Source organism: Gopherus flavomarginatus, chromosome 5 (genome assembly GCF_025201925.1).
Source record: "Gopherus flavomarginatus isolate rGopFla2 chromosome 5, rGopFla2.mat.asm, whole genome shotgun sequence".
Classification (NCBI taxonomy): Eukaryota; Metazoa; Chordata; order Testudines; family Testudinidae; genus Gopherus; species Gopherus flavomarginatus.
In genome coordinates, this window is record NC_066621.1 from 107,333,781 (window position 1) to 107,354,515 (window position 20,735).

The 20,735-nt window shown below is 39.0% G+C and overlaps 1 protein-coding gene across 3 annotated transcripts in view; it reads right to left on the minus strand.

Moving 5' to 3' along the window:
• Positions 1-18,117, minus strand: part of NOVA1 (NOVA alternative splicing regulator 1) — a 246,743-nt gene extending 228,626 nt beyond the window's left edge. Inside the window, exons 1-2 of one of the 3 annotated variants that reach the window (XM_050953907.1) lie at positions 16,430-16,497; positions 15,045-15,188 (exon numbers count right to left, since the gene is read on the minus strand). In XM_050953907.1, coding sequence (XP_050809864.1) covers positions 15,045-15,188; positions 16,430-16,445 — 160 coding nt within the window. In that variant the 5' untranslated portion in view covers positions 16,446-16,497. Of the gene's footprint in view, positions 1-15,044; positions 15,189-16,429; positions 16,498-17,384 lie in introns of those variants that run through there. The other 2 variants (XM_050953906.1, XM_050953905.1) reach the window with 2 other exon arrangements.
• Between the last annotated feature and the right edge of the window lie 2,618 nt (positions 18,118-20,735).

Below are 20,735 nucleotides of genomic sequence, written 5' to 3' on the forward strand. Positions count from 1 at the left end.
TTCAGAGGCATAAAGAAAGAAAAAGTAATTCTTTCACTCAGGCTTAGAAAACTACCCACATGAATCAAACAGCTCTGACAAGGTTGGCAACGACTGAAACATGCTTGCAAAGTATTGGTTATATATGGTACATACTAGTGATTTGTTCTGTTTCTAATGGACAGGAGAATTAAGTTTTTCCTCATTAATAAAATAAAACCTAATCTTTAGTGTAAAGAGACATTGTAATTTCATTTCAATAGCCCAAAAGACAAGATGAATGCATTTAGCAGGTTTATGACAATCACCTACAGAAAATTCCCCTATTCTCAGAAAATCTCTGGTTGTAACTGAATATATTGCTAAGTGTTAATTGATGCATAGTTATATACAATATCGTAGGGCTATTTTTGTACTCAATATCTGTATGGAGAGAAAGATATCCCTCTAATTAAATCTCATGCAGCTTTACAAGGTTGGACCTTTCAGGAAACTTCTATTAAAACTATTCATGTCTGGAAAAAATACTTACCTCCTCTGGAGAAAGAAAATGAGAGCAACACAATATCCAGAGCAAAGTGATGCCACTTCCCTAACCATGAATATGAACATTTTTAAAAGAGAAGGTGAAAATCTATCCTTCTTCCCCAGTTCTCAATCCCCTCAGTCATTCAATTTCTCTTTTCTGAGTCAAGTTCTGTAGAACTGCAAAATCCTGACATTGCTATTTAAATTACTCCCTCATACAACTCTCCTCCAACTAAAAAAAAGAAAATCCAAAATAATCTAAAATACCAATGTGGGGATATTCAGACTGGACATCTATTCCCTCCATCTCAGCAGCACTTACTTGAAGTTAGTTCTTGGGTGCAGAAGCTGACAGGATCTTAGTCTTCACATATCTCACTGGAAGACATGGGCAAATGGGAAATAAATTTGCACTATCACATGAACGCACACACACACATACCTGCACACACACCTTGAAAGACATAAGAACTTTCATTCTTTTCAGCTGAAAACCATAGAAAGAGCCAGGAAGCAGCCAAGAACAGTATCCAGACTCCTCTTCTGTATGTCAGAATAGGAGTAAAGTGTTAGATCAGGTCTCTCCTAAAATAGTTTGAAGCAGGCCTGATGAAATACCTGGCTTCATCAAGCACAGGCTTCAGAGCCCAAGCTCCAGCCTAAGACAACTTCAAAGTACTGTCTACACAGCTATTTTTAGAGCACGAGTGTGAGCCCTGCTTACCCACGTCTGTTCATCTGGGCTGGGAGACTCGCTGCCATGAACTATGTAGGCATACCCTAGTAGGTCATTCATTCCCAGAAGAATCAGCTACAGCAAAGTCAGGAGTTACTCCTCCCAACCTTGGAAGACCCAATTCTCTTCTCAGCTGGAGCAGAGGAGGAAGGGATGTGATAATCCCTTAGAATGCAGCATTTAGCATTCAATCTGGTAAAAAAAAAAAAATTGTTAAGTGAAAATTGTTGCCTCTAAGAGATTATCACAATGGAACCAGCTTATAGCAGAGTGAAACTTTACATAAAATGAGTGAAACGTCAATAAAGAGAAATAAATTACTGAAATGTACTCAAGTATCTCGGTCTTTCACTATATACTCTTCAGTGGAGCTATGTACCTATTAATCTGAAACCCCCTGTCTTATCTATAAGCACAGTAGTCTCCTTTCTCACACAGCAAGAATACACACATTCAAAATGGAATTCTAAGTGGTTACCTCCTGGTTTACCCATAATAGATCTATAGTGAATTAAAATATAGTTTAAACTGTTACCCCAATCTTACAATTAGTGATCTAATATGGTGTTTCCTCTTTGTGGTCTTACTCCCTCTGTTGCAATGTTTCTTAACCTTTTTGATACAAAGGACAGGCTTGCTGCCTTCCTAAGAGAGAGATCTCAGGGACCAGTGCTGCTCCACGGACGAGTTGTTGAGAAACGCTGTTCTGTAGGGTGCAGTTAATACAAAATTTACATTAGCTACTAAAACTCACTCTAATAAACCCACACATTCACTCTCTCTCAGATAGCAATCACCAGCCTGCTCTAAAAAGATTTAATTCCCAAGAAGAAAAAGGAAGTGTGCTCTACAGTTAGTTATTGAGCAAGTAGAAAAAACAAAAGACCCCAAACCTCATGACTGTTTCATAGTGCATGCTATTAACAAAAGAAGAGCTACTTTATAAGTAAAACCCGGAAGATATATGTAAGATTATTAGTTACCAGTAACTAGAGTTTTCTACCTGTATTGACCACACACATCTCAATTTTTAGAGTCAGTTTTACTTGAGATTCTTAGAATAAAAATACATTAAGATATTAACAAGAGAGAACTTCATAGGTAAAGCCAGAGGGACCATTATCAAGTCTGATCTCCTACATAACACTGATGACAAAATTTCACCCAGCAATTCCCACATCACACCCATAACTTCTGGTCAGGCCAACACATCTCTTAGAAAGGCATTCAATTTTGATTAAAAGAGCAAGTGATAGAGAATTCACCATATCCCTTGGTAAATTGTTCTAATGGTTTATTGCCCTTACTGTTAAAACTTTGCACTGTGAGACACAGCATCCAGGTCACTACTGGACATTCAGGTCAAAAGCCAAATCCTAAAAATCAGTGGTTTTCAGACAGCCAATACAGATACCAAAAGGATATGTGCTCATGATGCTCTCCACGATACAACACTATCAGCAGAGTTTTGCAGAAATTGAAACTTGAAAGTCAGTTTACTTGGGAAACCAACTAGTATAATAGGTAATGCTAGTCTACAGCAACATATGGACAGGCTTCTCAATCTAATAAAATCAAGTAAAGCAAAACAACTAAGGACTCAGTTTTGGTCTGTTTAGCTTTTCAGATGGAGGAGGGCAAGGAGGAGATATACCAAGGGCCTCAACCGTCCCCATTTTTGCTGACTGAACTCTGTGCCCGCAAATAAGTGCGAGACGAGGTGCTTCCATTATATGTTCATCTCACCTGTCAGGCCCCCAAATTAGAAATCCTACCACTGGCACCCAAAGTTAACTGTAGAAATAATATTGAAAGCTGCTGTCTAACATCACAAACTAAATGTGTTTTCCAATAGTAAAAGATGTCCATCTATTGAATTTGACATTTGAAAGGACAACATAGAAACAAAAAAGTGACACCAGTCACCAACATATGTAGTCAATTGTTATTGAAGCTAATTAGATAAGAGTACATCGTACTACCATTACCTATTAGACTGCACACTACCTATGGATAGTTTTTGAGAAAGCCAATAACTAAAGCTAGAGCAGAATATGTCTTCCTGATTAAATGGAGAGTCTCATCGAGAACACACAAAAACAGTGCTGTGTCATGGAAATCACTGTGCATGGGTTATTGAATGAAGGTCACTGTGTTGATTTTAACCTATAGTGCCCCAAATGATTTAAGATCTAGTTACATGAGAGACTGCCTCTTTCTCTATGAATGAGAGAGCGCTGTTGATCCATGAATTCTCTAGCAACGCCCGTAAACTCTGAAACACACTTTCCCACTTGGTATATCAAATTCCAGATCTGTTAGTCTACTGAACACACGGACAAGTTCCATCTCTTTTCCCTGAATATCTGGGGATAAACCAGAGGGAGGAGGGGAAAGAGAACTTTTATCCATTATTTTAATTATCTTGGCATGTATTGTAGAACGGGATGATGGTCTACTGTATTGCATATTGAGCATTTTAATTAACGTAAGAGCAACAGAAATACTAGATAGATAATTACAACGTTACCAATCTAAGGAAAATCTGGTATGCTTGAGGAAAAAGAAGTCTAGTGTTTCTTAGCTTCTGACTCCTTGACTTTGCAATCTATATATTTGAAGTATACCACTTTTTCTTTAGAGTTATAAGTTCCCAAGTCTCATCTAGTGCTTTTACTGCTTTAATAACAATACACAGGCCTCTATATTTAGGTTGCCTAACACTTAATTATAAAAAAGATTCTTACATCTATTTTTGGAAGCTCCAATATCTGTTATTTGTAGCAGGTCATGGAAATTCAGCAAAGTGAAAGCTGGAGAGGCTTTCTTTATGGGGGGTCCTATGAAATGCCATTCAGATTCAACTGTTATACACTGTTAAAAATTGCCATTTTCCTTGTGTTCCTCAGGAAAAATGTTGGCAACATGCTGCTATCAAAGAAACAGCTGCTATCAAGCTATACCACCTCTGGAATAACAGCCTTCTGCTGCAAGACAGAATAGCAGCGCTGTAGTTCAAGTGGCAGAACTCTACTCTGTAGTGCTGAAGGTTGAGTTTCAACTCTGCTAACGATGCCTGCTACAAAATTTAACTTTTATCCTATTTAAAAAAAAAGTAGGGCTGTCGATTTAATCACAGTTAACTCACGCGATTAATTCAAAAAATTGTGATTAAAAAAATTACTCACAATGTTTTAAACACATTGTTAAACAATAGAATACTAATTGAAATGTATTGAGTATTTTTGGATGTTTTTCTACATTTTCAAATATATTGCTTTCAGTTACAACACAGAATGCGAAGTGTACTGTGCTTACTTCATATTTTTTATTACAAATAATTTGCTCTATAAAAAAAGGAAATAGTATTTTTTCAGTTCACCTCATACAAGCCCTGTAGTGCAGTCTCTATCGTGAAAGTGCAATTTACAAATGTAGATTTTTTGTTCCAGAACTGTATTCCAAAAAAAAAACAATGTAAAATTTTAGAGCCTGCAAGTCCACTCAGTCCTAATTCTTGTTCAACCAATGGCTCAGACAAACAAGTTTGTTTACATTTACGGGAGATACTGCTGCCTGCTTCTTATTTACAGTGTCACCAGAAAGAGAACAGGCATTCACATGGGACTTTTGTAGTCGGCATTGCAAGAGATTTATGTGCCAGATATGCTAAACATTTGTATGCCCCTTCATGCTTCGGCCACCATTCCAGAGGACATGCTTCCATACTAATGACTTTTGTTAAAAAAAATGTGTTAATTACATTCATGACTGAACTCCTTGGGGTAGAACTGTATGTTTCCTGCTCTGTTTTACCCGCATTCTGCAATATATTTTGTGTTATAGCCATCTCAGATGATGACCCAGCACATGTTTGTTTTAAGAACACTTTCACTGCAGATTTGACAAAACTCAAAGAAGGTAACAATGTGAGATTTCTAAAGCACTTGACCGAAGGCTTAAGAATCTGAAGTGCCTGCCAAAATCTGAGAGAGACGAGGTGCGGAGTATGCTTTCAGAATTCTGAAAAAGAACAACACTTCAATGGAGAAACTACAGAATATGAACCACTGAAAAAGAACACCAACCTTCTGCTGGTGACATCTAACTAAGATGATGAAAACGAACATGCATTGGTTCACACTGCTTTGGACTGTTATCAAGCAGAACCCATCAGCCTGGGTGCGTGCCCTCTGGAATGGTGGCTGAAGCATGAAGGGATCTACGAAGGGGGAGAGGGATAGCTCACTGGTTTGAGCACTGGCCTGCTAAACCCAGGGTTGTGAGTTCAACCCTTGAGGGAGCCACTTAGGGATCTGGGGCAAAATCAGTACTTGGTCCTGCAAGTGAAGGCAGGGGGCCAGACTTAATGACCTTTCAGGGTCCCTTCCAGCTCTATGAGATAGGTATCTCTCCATATATTATGAATCTTTAGCACATGTGACATGTATATATCTTGTAATGCTGGCAACAACAGTGCCATATGAATGCCTGTTCTCACTTTCAGGTGATAGATCAGAGTTCAGCCAATCACTCCAAAAAACAAGAAGTAGAACTGAGTAGACCTTTAGGCTCTACAGTTTTACATTGTTTTATTTTTGAATGCATTTTTTTTTTTTTTACACAATTCTACATTTGTAAATTCAACTTTCATGATAAAGAGATTGCACTATAGTACTTGTATTAGGTGGATAGAAATAAACGATTGTTTTTTACAGCGCAAATATTTGTAATAAAAAAAATATAAAGTAAGCACTTTACACTTTGTATTCTGTGTTGTAATTGAAATCAATATATTTGAAAATGTAGAAAACCTCCACAAATATTTAAATAAATGGTATTCTATTATTGTTTAATTGCACAATTAATTTTTTAATTGCTTGACAGCCCTAAAAAAAAGTTATGTAAAAATATTGTAAGAAAAATGTTTCAAGTCACGAACTCAAAAGACAGAACATACCAGATTTATGGTTGCTGGCATAACCTTATTTCTCCCCCCTTATGTGTATGCATGTGACACAGGTTCTCAAATTGGAAGGCACACAATGTATTCTTGGGGGTCGGAAGAGCTTGGTATGAGAAGCTTGAGAACAGTGGCTGCTGGCTGGGCACCCAACACTGTAGGCAGGGGTCATAAACTACTACAGACACAAAGAAAGGGGGGGGGTCCACAGTCAAATAAGTTTGAGAACCACCGCATCATGACACTGTCTAATTATATGTTCACATCATGTCCCTCTGCTCACCTCCCCCATCCCCAAGATAGAGAACTGATTCATTCAAGTCACACAAAGGGAGCAGAATTAAGGCTGAATTAAGACTGGCATTTTCTAACTTTCTAATGATTCAGTTCACAACCTATGTAATTATATATAAACAGAAAAAACATTCATTTAAGTACTAGTACCTTTTTACCAAGTATCTGCAGATTAGAGTTAAATCATATTGGTGCAGTGATAGGAAGGAAACTTTACCTGCTGGCTAGGCTTTACCTAGTTCTATAGACAGAAAACTCCAGTCTCCTACACTGTCAGTACAGCATCTTTCAGAAGAACTGGAGTCACTAGTATGTAATTTTTGTTAACGAGTATTTTTCAAGAACTCTAGGGGTGCATAATATACTTCTTGATCCAAGCCGAAAAAGTGCCACTCTAAAGGAAGGGAGGGAATAGGAGGCGGGGCAGAGGTTATCCTGAATTTCAGAAGCTACTTATGAGGGAAATCACAGGTACACTAAAGGTCACTGAACTACGCACAAAAGGAGTGCTTTTAAATGGGAACAAAGACACACAGAGGGTCTTTGTGTACTAATGTAATTAATGACTGACAAAACAAGGACTCCAATTGGTGAAATATTATCAGTGACCGTAAATATTTTAGTTCTGCATAACAAATGATCTTACCTGAACGATTCTCAAAAAATGTCAAAACATTGATTGTGTTTTTCATCTGATCCTGTCAATGCTGAGATGACAGGCCCTGCAGGATGCAGTAACAGATCAATGATAGAAAACAGATGTTTAGTCTTTCCACAAAGAAAATTTATAAGACCAAACAAATATAATTTTTGTCTGAATATCAGGATTCCTTATAACCAAAAGTTACATCTAAATATGACAGTGAATATTCACATTTGTATACTACTTCTCTTCCTTTGTTGGAATAATCTGAACAACCCTCTGCAGATCCTCAAATCTGAGGACTCAGTGTTTGTATTTTTACGGAGTGCCAACATATGACAATTAACCTGGTCCCCGACTCACATAAGTGGTACTTGCAAAGGCTATATTGGATACATAGCCTCAAAATTTTTACCTGACCCAAGATTCTTTACAGATGAAATACGGCATTTAATTGATAAAAAAGAGTAAATATAACTGGAAAATAAATATTGAAAAGAAAAAGGTCAAGTCATCAGTAATCTTCCAACTGGAAACAGACTTAGATACTAGTCCCAAAATGTTGCCCTTAACTGATCACTTACATGAGCCCATCGTGTAATTTCAAAAGGAACTTAGTTCTTAAAAAATTTCCTTAGCAAGAGTACTCAGTATCAAATAATCCTCACTATAAAAAAAAAAAGTAGCCACATTTAATTATGGAAGATGTTAGGAGAATAGCAAGTTAACTGAATAACAGGTATTGAATTCAGATGGTTGATAAAATACGTTTTCTGTTTACTATTAGAAACTGGTAATACCAAAAGTGAATATTTTAAAATACAAGGTACTCTGACAAAATGTTTTTCTTCAAATGAAAAAACACAAGAGCAATCTAACTAGTCTTTATAAACCTCTGAACAACAACAATTTGAAATTAGGATTTGTCAGGTTTTCAAAATTAGTATTAACTGTGTTTACAGAAAACAAAACAAAAATAATGGAAAGGAGTAGAGCCTTATTAACCAGCGGTCTGACATTTAAAAGGTCTCTCGGCTCGACACTATTTAGATATTTCTGTGTTGGAGTAATAGAAAGCATACATAAGGAACATGATATAATTTCCCCACGGCTGTGCCACAGAAGCAAAGAGGAGGGCTGTTAGTCTCAACGGAAAATAAGACTAATACTAAAAAACAGAAATCACAAACATAATTTGTTGTCTGAATAAACTTACCAAATTCCAGTTTAATATGATATACTAAAAATATGTAAAGAAAACGCTATACATAAATCAGAATTAAACAAATCAAAGTATACATTTAACATGCCCCACTGCAAAAATATTTACAGTAAACCAGGAAGGAATTTTAAGTACCCAATTAAAGGATCATTCAGACTACAACAGAAATGTGAAATTAATTTTCCATTAAATATTTAACTATGTTTATTTTTAATTCTTATATTTCCCTCTCTCCCACCCATCTTGTCTGAACAATATAGATATTTCATTTATATACAGCTATACTTCTGTTTTTATTTTGGTAACAAGAATATTTTTGTTAAGTCCACTATACTAGCAATCTATTCAAAAATCATAGTTATCAACTTTATTAATTCACAGATAAAGGTTTTCCTGTTTACCATTAATTACAGCTTTAAACAAAAGTATGTCAACATCTTACACTAGTATCTAACAAATCCGAGGCTGAAACCAAAAAGGCCCACCTACAAACAATCATCAATAAGGAGGACTTGAAAAGCAGTCTTTCCATTTCTGGTATGTATTGCATTTTATACTATGACACTGCAGCCTCAGAGGGTCAGATTAATTAAGATCAACAGCAGCTGCAGTGCAACGTGAGAAGCACACTACCACAGTTCCCACCAGTCCGGCCCAATTACCTGCAGCATTCCAGCACTGGACAACTGACAACCCCCATGCTCTTTACCAAGTCATTCACTCCCACTGGTCTACTGATAAATGTTAAAAACAAGCTAACTTCTTTTTCAGAAGGGCTACAAAGTGGAGTGCACCTGCTGCAAGCTGCAATGATGAGTCCCAGAGAGATGTTTGTCAGTCAGATCTCTACAGATGTTGTTTAACTTCATACTAGAGCTGTATCCAAAGATGGAAATGAGAAGGCAATCAGGCACAAACCCTCCTCCCAATCTCCCCCACAAGTTCTATTTCTAAAAGCTGTAGCCTGACAAACTTAAAGTAGAGATTTTTTGTTTCCTCGCAACTGAAAATAGGTGAGATTAAATTTTGTGGTTAACTACAGTTAAGAATATTGACATCCACTATATTAATTAGCGAAGAATCAAGATCACTAAGGTCCTGATACAATTCCTTTTTCCATTAATTATTCAGGATTTACCTCCATTTAAATTTTTAAAAAAGCATGTTTCTCATATTACAGAAGTTGAGAGGAGAAGATTCTTTTTTATGAAAACTGAATGGCTGTTTGGAGAGTGATATATTGTCTCCAAGCCTTCATAATGTAGACCACAGATTAGTACATTGATCCTGCCTCCACAACCAACCAACCACTGAAATGCTACCTGGCAGTTTTGTACTGTGTGCAAGGATGAAGAGTGGGGGAAATGGTTTAGATTGTCATTTTAATTCTTATACAAAATTATGTTTTTCTTAAATGATTTTCCCCCAGAATTCTGCAGTGTCCCAAAATGAGGATGTAAAACACAGGTTTCTGTCGCATCCATTCAATTTACACATAACTTGACTATATGAAAAAAAACAAGTTTAGTATATTGTCATTAGGAATCCTTTAATCTACTTATAAACTATAAAACATTCTCCGATAGAGAAATTCTGTCACATAATAAACAACAAGAATAAAGTTAGAGGCGGTTTTCATTTCCATGTGATGATCTTAGAGTTTTGTTCATTATTTTGATATCTTTATTTCGCGTAACAGGTTTGTATGAGTATTATTGTTAAGAGTTAGCTAGCCATTTCAATGAAGCACAAAAAGTCTACATAATTGTTATTTGTTTTCAATTTTCCTTTTTACTATTTTTGAAATTGCAAAGTTACTCAATAATTCAACAAAAAGTCAACCAAAAACCTATTCAGCTAACACAGAAAAAGCTTTTCTTAGAAAAAATTAGATGCATAACACCTATAGAACATGAAGCCATTAAAACTACTCTAATCTTCTTCCAAATGAAGGGAAATTAGTAAGTAATAGATGCACAAGGGAGCTAGATGTACAACTCTCTCTAGATCATAGTGAGTGTAGACATTCATTTGCAGTTTCCTTTTGAATGTAAAATATTGAGGACCTTTCAGTTAGGAAGCTAACTTTTTTTTTTAATTCTGTCCCAGTAACCAGGCAACTGACAGCTGTCCTATTGAGAGTTCTCCCTCTGAACAGCTGGCAATCAACCCTTGGCTTTTTACTAGTAGAAAGCTAAGAAACTAGAACAAGTCTGCAAATCTACGCAGCTGTAAGAGCTCTATCCTAGAAACCCTTACTTACATGAGCAGTCCTTATTCATACAATTCTATTGTTGTAAATAAGATCACTCATGTGAGTAAGAGTCTGCAATATAGCTTGTCAAGCCTTAGAATTTATTTATTTTTTATGAAGTCCTTACTTTCTTGTTGACAACGTTTCAGAAATCTGTGATAAAATTCTCAAATATCAGGGAATAAAACCCAAGATACATCAGTACTCCAAAATGCTACAAGCTGAACTATTTTTATCCCATAATTCTCTTCTTTAGGTCTCAAGAAATAACATTTTCTCTTCATTTTGAATGTCAATACTAATGTAAGCAAGTAAACTATTTGCAGTTTTGTTTTTTTTAAAAGGAGTTGGATGTATTTTTCCAATGAGAACCTACTAGTTTCTAAATTAAAAATTAAAAATGTTACACCTCCTTTATTATTACAAGAAGGAGAAAAAACAGTGGGGAAACAAGCTTGATGTAGCATGCCTTCATCCTGCCTAACACAGTATAATATGAGTAATGAAGCTAGATTTATTCAATTTAAATGTTCAATAAAGTTGTGTATTTCACATTCAATTCACTTTCAAAGTTTTAAAAGTCAACACAAATACTTTTCAGAGGACAGTCAAACCAAAGATAGCTGTGAAATCATCTAAATAATGCACTAATTTATATATATTATTTTCACATGCAGGATGAATGCCTAAGACAATCCACTTAGTAAATACAAAACAGCATTATCAGACACAAAATATGTTTTGTATACTTTGCCTTTTTGTTAAGTGTGCGTTTTGATTGTACGGAAAATAACTCTTCTACCTTAAATGTCCCATACCAAGTTTGGGGACTACTCGATTAGAATTTTGTCTTTCATAAAATAAAAAGCAGCTAATCTATTAAGAGTAATAAAATATCTTAGCCCCAATTTCATCTTCATATCATTTTATCTATATTCTAATATATTTCAGTTAGCATATTACAACATATTTGAAAAACCATGAACCTAGCTCAAATTCACCCAAGCACTAAGCTTCTGAAGCTAGGAAAGATCCTGTTGCAAGATAAACAATGTGATTATATAATTTTACATAAGAAAGAAAGAGTAAAGACATTCACTAGCAATGGTTTAGGAAAACAAGAAGGAATATACCTAGAGCGGTTTTCAGGCCAGCATTCTTTATATTTCTGAAAAATGGAGCACTGGATAAAACAGTGAGCTCAAACATGAGAATTATCACTTTGTGGTTCTCTTTTTACACTGTGCAAAGTTTAAGTGCACACAAAACTGCAACTTTTCACGGCAACGCCTTCTTTAAACAGTTTTACTTCATTAATAATTAGTATCATGCCAATATCACTATTTCAGATTTTGGATTAGAAGCCACTTGCCAAAAATAGAATTGGAACCTTGCAACAGAAAATGTTACTCCCACATTTTTTAAATAATATAGTTAGACAATTTCACTTCAGATTTATTTGTCTAGGTAGACAATATGAATAGAAAAGATTCATATATAAAATATACTCTATAACGAGATGACCAGAAAGTATAATTGTATGGGTCAATACAATTTTTTAAAAGTTACTTGATAATCTAGAGGGAAAGTGTCTTGCAACAGCAAGAGAAGTAGGATTTACCAAAAATAAATAAATAAATAAAATAAATAAATAAAAAGAAGCCTCCTGATATGATACAACAGAAGACACACAACTGTTTATAAAGCCCATGAACTCTCCTTTACTTTATTGAACTAAAACATTTAATAAAATACTTTAGAAATACATGCTTCTTTTCTACTTCTTATAATTAGATCTCTCTTCTTAATTCTAAAGCTACCGTAAAGTTTTCTTAAGCACAAACAAAATTTATTCTGACAGACTTACTCTGTATACTCAACACCTGTACCATAAGAAACCATTAGATCACACAGTGAAGAACTTGTGACTAATATACCAATCCTTCTCCCTTCCAAATCACCTACACTCTTAATAGCCGTGCTGAACTTTCCCTTTCAGTTACTACTCTTCTTCTCACTAAAATTTAAGCTTAACAGCAACCTCACAAACATAGTGTTTGCAAAATTGATATTTAATGTAACTACAGATATGTTAGCCAACATGTTAAGGAACATATATACACCCAAATAGGTTTTCAGATAACAGCATACTTCTATAAAAAAATCCTCAATAATATGAATCATAGCCCTACATTTTGGACTAGTATAAGATTAGCATGGTTTTTATCCCTCATGTAAGAGGGCTGGAAGAAACCCAAAAGAGTCATCAGCTTGGAGAATGCCAGGACCTCAGAAAATTCCACAGCCTCGTGGACAAATGCAAACAGAAAGGCTAACAAGATCCAGCTACAAGAGAATCCATTTTTCTCATCTGTCCATGCTGTAGCAAATAACAGGCCATCTTAAAATTGTCTAAATCATTAATTTGCTAAATGACCTACAGTGTGGCTACATATATAACACAGACTGTATAATGTCTAACTGGACATTGATTTATACTTGGTAAAATTAAACTGTACCAAGTCTTCTCTTGTCCTGGTATTTCCTTCAGAGAGAATCTGTTAAGTCACAGAAACATTAAAAAAATGTCTAATTCATCTCATTCTGGCTTGCCCAATTTTTAATTTTCAAAGGACATTCCTGCTGATTCTGCTGTATCTGCACAATTTACAGAACAAAAAAGTATGTAATTCTGATTTAATCAGAAAAGAACAAAATAACTATGTTAGAGTACTGAACAAAAGATATAATCTTTGGTGCGTCCTTTCCAACTCACTGTAAATAAACTATAGTCAAATGAAAAGGCATGTAATTTAGTATTTGGAATACCCTTCATAAACACCAATTTTCTGTAGCATCCTTGCACATCTGATACCACCTCATGTATAATGCAAAGAATCTATTTCATTTTCATCTATTGACAGTGAATTTAATTTACCATTGCAGCTCTTTTCCCAGATTACGTTATTAATTCCGCAATCAGGCTCTTTTGAATGATTTTATTTCTCCAGAGAGTTTCACACTTCTGCACTGATTTTTTCACCCGAATACACCTTTCAGAATATGAGAATTGTGTGACCAAAACTTTCCTAAGGCAAAAAAGTAAAGGCAAAACAACAAAAGTTTCTGAATGACAATGAATAGCAATTATAGAACTATTTCATCCCATAGAAAATCAAAATGTGTCCTTTTAATTGTGTTAGTACATTAGAACACTATAAATTGCATCCATAAGGCAGAAAAACAACAGGTGCATTTTCCATTTCCATATCAAAATGACAATTTCAAAATAATTACAATCTTTCCATAGAGAATAAATGATCCACTTCTGCTTGACAGTGAAACAGAGTGGACAGGAAACTGAAATACTCCAAATGCTCATGCTCTGCTTACACTCATGCCAGCTGTCTTTGCTGTTTTAGAAAATTCAGTCATCTTGCTGAATTAGCTCACCAAATGCAAAACAGCTTTATCTTCTCTACAAAAAACAAATATCAACAATATCTAGGCACCTCGGCTATGAATTACTAGCCACAGTTCAAAGCTGCAAAACCAGAACACTGGCGAAATGATAGCTGTGTAATAAATTATTAGCAGTCAATAAAAAATTAGATAGATTTCAACTCAGACTAGAAGTCCAATTACTAGATACTAATTTGTTAATCTTTAGAAAATCAAACTCTACATGGAACCACAGAAATATTTTGCAGAAGTTCAAAATGATGCAAATTATGCATAATCTGCTATTTATAACATTTTGATCAAAAATGAGAAAAGACTAACAATAGGCACTCTGTGCATATAAATATCGAATGCTTTGTTGTTTGCGTAAACACAGTATGCACAAATCACACCTATTTTCTTATTCATCTGAAGTATTATATTTCCTTTCATAACATTACAGATTTTCCTTTTCTAGTCATATTAAACACAATCTAAAGAAAACATGTGAAGAGCAGCAGCACTTGTCCCCTTTACTTCACTCCAGGGCCAGTGAACAAACCAATGATGCAGAAAGATGATATGTAATGGATTTAAAGTAAATGGCCCATTCTTTAAGAAACAACCTCTCATTTTTATTTATTCTAGCTTAACTGCCTTACAATGATACCTGAAAACTTCAGAAGGACCCATTTTTAATGCCAGCTGTCAAAGTTGGTTCTTAAAAAGTAGATTTTTTTTGGTAATAAAAACTGCTCAGAAAATGTATTCACAAAAATGTTTTCCTACAGTAATATTCTAAATAAATTTAGCCATACTTTACGGCCACTAAATTATTAGATAGTATCCAGTTAATTCCATAAACAAATTAAGACAAGACTGTTCATATGCTCTGAGAAGATTACTCTTCAATGCATAAACCACACACATCATGTATGTATTTCCCTAGGGATTTAAAAGTAATCTGCTAATATTTGCACCTACCTGGGTAAAAATCTTTGGATTTAGACAGCTTGATGGTCGCCCCCGTCTCTTTCTGCAACTGAACAATTGTCTGTCCTCCCTTCCCAATTATAGATCCAGCAGCATAACTGGGTATGAGGACCTTTAGAAAATACTGGCCATCCTCTGAAAAATTGAGATATGCAAGGTTAATTTGCTTTACAAAACATTTGTTCTCCACCATGCCCACAAAAAACAGTAAATAAGTGAACATATCTATTAATATGTGCACAACTCTACATCTAACCAGTTGCATCATTCTATAAGAAATGCGTGGAATATGCATTTGCCATATTCTCTCTGTGGAAATTAAAGAATCTATACATTTTCCTTAATTTTCTGAAAGCATGAAAACAAATGACAAAAATTGAGTTGTATTTCTGAAGGTGGAATTGTTGCAGTTCTATCTGTGGTTACCATGGTACAATGAAATGAATTGACCCTTTTAAAAAAAAAAGTGCACAAAACATGCATGACAACAAATCACAACCTTCCCTAAAAATATGGCTACAGAAATGCCAAAACTTTAAAAATAATAAAAAATAAATAAATAGGAAAGAATGATAAAGTGATGGGCTCTTTGTCTGATATTAGCAAATGCATGAGAACAGCAATTACCTATTGCCTGCTTTCTTCTTAAATGTGCAAAACAACTAGTCTCCTACCAAAAACCCACCCAAAATGTGGAGTTTTATTTTCCAAGCATTTTAACCACTGCCAAAAAAACAACTTAACATGGTGTGGATGGAATCACTTGGCTAAGTAATCCTCATGTATTTCTTTAGCACTTCTTAGGCGACAGTGATCTCTTTTAAGCTCATTAATTAAAAGACATTAAGAAGAATTTTTCCCAACTGATCAAAAGCATAAATCTCTTATTTTAAATACACGTAAAAGTGATAATGCCAATCCTCCCACCACCACTGGATTAAAAAAACCACAATCAGAACAGGAAAATATATATAATGAATGAAACGAATGCTTCCCCGTCACATTTTGCAACTGTGCTCCCTTCCCTTACTGATCCAGCAGCAATGAGTCTAAGGACCTTTAAAACACTGGCTCTGAAAAAAGTGAAAGCTATACAAGGGTAGGTTTTTTTTTTTAAATGACTGGAAGTCCTGAAAACCAATCTCCAATTTGATTTAATCTCAACATTTTATCATATAGAGTTCTCCATAAAGTTTGTTTAAAAAATAAACAGGAGCAGGAGCAGGTCCAGGTCCAGGTCCATCTTACTTTCCCTATGAAAGGGTATAAGCAACCCAAACAGTGCAGATGGAATACCACTGTCCCCATTTATTATATATAGGTACAATACATTATAATACAGACTGCTTTTCTTAATATTGGATGAATAAATTCACCTCTGCCTCGGTGCATTGTTATGACGACTCCAGTGCAAATGAATAGAGGAGATGCTAGTCCCGTTATAACTCATCTCATCCAGGAAGAGCAGGATGTTAACTAACAAGTCACCGCACTAGAGACAACTCCCCTCACTCCAACACCCCCCCAACCCCGACAAGCCAAATCAATGCAATAGTGTCACACTGACAGACGAAGTGAGGCCAAGGAAACGGGAAACCCCGGTCAAGATTTAAATCCAGCTTGTGAGGCAGCGGATGGAAAAGGCGGAGAGCGCTTTCGCCATCCCCCTGCCACCCAGCTGTCATTTATTTATTTATCTTCGCCAACGGATCGGGAGGGTGCTGAGGCAGGAGCCCCCTGTGCCCACTCCAGCCCCTGTAGGGTCACGGCTGCACACCCACCCCGATGGATACTAAACCCCAAAGACTGCTAGATGCTGAAAACCGACGCCATTTTGATGAATGATAAGTTTAAGGCTGCTGCACCCCGGGAGTAGTGCCCCCCCTCCAGACGGAGCCCTCTCCGCAGCCTTCAGCGCGGCCCCGGGGCAGAGCCGCTTCCCCGGCCAGCCCGAGCCGCGCTGCGGGGTCAGGAGGTGGCTGTGTTCAGCAGAGGGGTGAGTGCTCCCGGGGTGCAGCCTTCCGCTCCTCTCCGGACCCCGGCCCTGTGGCGCGGCCCCGTCTGCGGGAGGGCAGGGAGCCGGGTCCCGGCAGCTGCAGGCGCCGTAAGGCTGGTTCAACCCCCCCCCCACCCCGTGAGTACCGGGCGCTCCCCACCCTCCGTTCGGTTTTTACCCTTTTGGAACAACTGCGCCGGCCCCCTGGTGAATTCTCCGGGGCAGTTCAGCCCCCCCGGCCGCCGGGAAGGGCCTCCCGCCGGGGCAGGGGGGCAGGTAGGAGGGAAGGTGGGCAGGCGGGAGGAAGGTGCTGCGGGGGGAGGGGAGATACCCACCGCCCGTGTTGGTCCTCTTGGTGCTGCCGGCTTCAGGGGGCGCTTCGAGCGGTCTTTTGCGGGAGTCCGGCGGGTCCAAGTCTATGGGAACCCCGGTGTGAGTCCCGTTCTGCTGGATGGGAGCTGCCGCCATCATGTTCGCCGCGGCCAGGAGCAGAATGGTCTCTTCCTTGGGGAGGCGGGGGGCCGGGCGGGGAGGGGACGGGGCTCGTCCCGTTCTCTGTCCCCCCTCGGGACGGCAGAGCTCCGCGCGGGGTGCCGAGGATGCTCTGGGGCTGGCGGGACTGGCCCGGGGGGGAAGGGGAGAGAAGGCGGCGGGACTGGCCTGAGGAGCAGCTGCAGTGCGGTGCCAAGAGCAGAAGGGAGACGGGGGGATCGGAGGGGGGAGAAGGGAAGCGAAAGAGTGAGACAGAGGAGGAGGAGAGGAGGGAGAGTGTGAGTGGGAGGGAGGGGAGGGGAGAGAACGAGTGAGAAGGGAGGGAGGGAGCGATGGGGATGGCAGGTGAACCAGCGAGTGGGAGTCTGGCAGAGGATTCACGCTGCCTCCGTGCCCCTTCAGTCTCTCCCTGCTCTAGTCCTGCGCCGGGGGCTGGTGCGGCGCGGCTGCTGGTGGCTGGTCTCGGGCTCTCATTCTCGCTCGCACTTACAGGGCTGTGCGCACCGGGGTGGAGGCTGCGCCGCGCCGCCCTCAACCCGCAGCAGCGCCGCCGCCGCGCGCACGCAGAGCTTGCCGGTTGCTCCGTGCAGCGGGGCCAGCCAGCCTCAGCGGCAGCTACACGCAAGAAGGGAGAGAAACGGGGGAGGGGGAGTGGGAGTGGGAGGGAGACAGACAGAGAGAAAAAGAGAGGCGGGGCTTCTTGGGAAGATAGGCGGGAGGCTGAGCCAATCGGATGTGAAGAATGTGAAGTTCGGATTGAAGCACTTAGCCAATCAGAAAGGGTGGGCGGTACACAAAGCGGGGTGGGCGGGGAGGCTGAGGGAGGTGAAGCTTACGCTGGGGTGGGCTTGCGGCCAGTGTGCCTACTACCCCGGAGGGCATGTGGTGCGCGCGCTCTCGGAGTGAGAGCTAACCTAACAACACATACCCTAACAAGTGCCAGGAAAGATGGTGCCGATGGTTGGGGAGTGAAGACTGAAATAGTCGGGAAACGTTCTAGTTAAGGTTCGCCTCGTTCATCCGCGCTATTTCTAGGTTAATGTCTTTCCATGCAGGAGCATAACTATTTCTCCCACAGTGCAGTAGGATGGTACACAGGTTTTTTCCACAGCCTTAGAAATCCACGTGTAGTCCGCATCTTTGGGTATACCAGAAAATGAAACGCTGTGAAAGTCATTAATATTACACACAATGCTCGGTGCTTAGGGTCTTACCAAATTCACGATCCACGTAGATCAATTTCACAGTCATAGGATTTTAAAAATCATAAATTTTATGATTTCAGCTATTTAAATCTAAAATGTCACAGTATTGTAATTGTAGGGAAAGGAGTTAGGGGGGTAGTGCTACTGTTACTTCTGCATTGCTGCTGGCAGCAGCACTGCCTTCAAAGCTGGGCAGCTGGAAAGCTGCAGCTTCTGGCTGGGAAACCAGCTCTAAAGGCAGAGCCAGCAGCAGCACAAAGGAAGGATGGCATGGTATGGTATTGGCACCCTTACTTCTGCACTGCTGCCTGCAGAGTTGGGCCCTCAGTCAGCAGCTGCCACTCTCTGGCTACCCAGCTCTGAAGGCAGCAGCACAAAGTAAGGGCAGCATGGTATGCTGCTGGCATGGTGCTGCCTCTAGATCTGGGCGCCCGGCCAACAGCTGCTGCTCACCGGTCACCCAACTCTGAAGGCAGCACAGAAGTATAGGTGACAATTTTGTGACACCCCACCCCCAAAAAAATAACCTTCTGACCCTCCCCCCTGCAACTCCCTTTTTGGTCAGGACCCCCAATTTTAGTAATGCTGGTCTCCTCCATGAAATCTGTACAGTATAGGGTAAAAGCAAACAAAAGAGCAGATTTCAAGGTTTGTGATGTGTTTTTCATGGATTTGGTAGGGCCCTATCCATGCACCTTGGATGATGCACCTAAGAATATGGCCAGAAATTATATAATAGTAACATTCAAAGTCATAAAGGACCAGAGCTGTAACTATCTCTTTCAGATTTACTTTGGCATTAACTTGCCTGACTTTGAGTGCTTAACTTCATCCCTAACATCACCAATGCAGTTTTTTGATTAAAGTTCCTAGGTTTTTTGAAAGAAAACTTTTGTAAAATAAAAAAAATTGCATGGTCTGAAAGCATTAAGCTAGACACCACAGGGACATCTAGTACTGTGCAAAGAAAACGCTAAAGCTCCAATCCCAGGCATGGAAGTTCATTGACTTCAATGGAATTCCATGGAAGCATCCTCCTGCAAAGAACAAATTGCTGAGTTCCAGTCTAAATTAGGTACCGTAAGTGGTCATAAGAACTACTGCTTCAATCAAAGCAAATCTTAGATTATCACATTTATGGAAGCAGAGCAATTCACTATGTACCATACAATAAACATACAATACAAACTTTTGGTAAATTTTTGAACACACAACTAAGTTAACCGGTACAAATGCACAGTACCTGACAGAACATCACTCAGAACATTGATTGACTTTTTAAATACCACTATCCTAAGGGCTTGCAAGGAAGAGCCAGCATAGAGACAGCATTGCCTGCACCAATGGAATTCTCCTTAAGTTCCTTGTGGGCTGTTTATGGCCCTATATGCTGCCAGAATATTGTATAGGGGCCAAAGACTCCTTCTTGTGAATAACACTTTCTCTTCAGAAGCGTACAGACTAATTAAAGATCAAGAATGTACCAAAACATCACTTTGGAGGAGAGCTCAACACCAGATAATTTCTTAAAGCCCACTTTTCTATGAAGTTACAGATTTACGCCACAATCCTGCAAAGACTTAGCTTTAACTACCTGAGTACTGAGACTACAATAGCTCTGCACACCCGTGAAGACAAAACTCATAGAATTCAGTGATGCCAGGTTCTGGCCAAAAGTTGTCACTCTGTTTTGTAGGCAAATCACACTGCAGAATGGCACTGTGAGTGTTAAAAGCAACGAAGAGTCCTGTGGCACCTTAAAGACTAACAGATGTATTGGAGCACAAGCTTTTGTGGGTGAATGTCCAATCCCACTAGATATCTAGTAGTGTGCCCTGCATACCACAAGGTAGGAACACTAGTCTTTACAGGCTCTGATAGTTTATGGGAACCCACCATGCTCTGGAGCAATGGTTCTCAACCAAGGGTCCAGGGTCCCCTGTGGGGGCCGCAGGCAGGTTTCAGGGGCAGGGCTGCCCAGAGGATTCT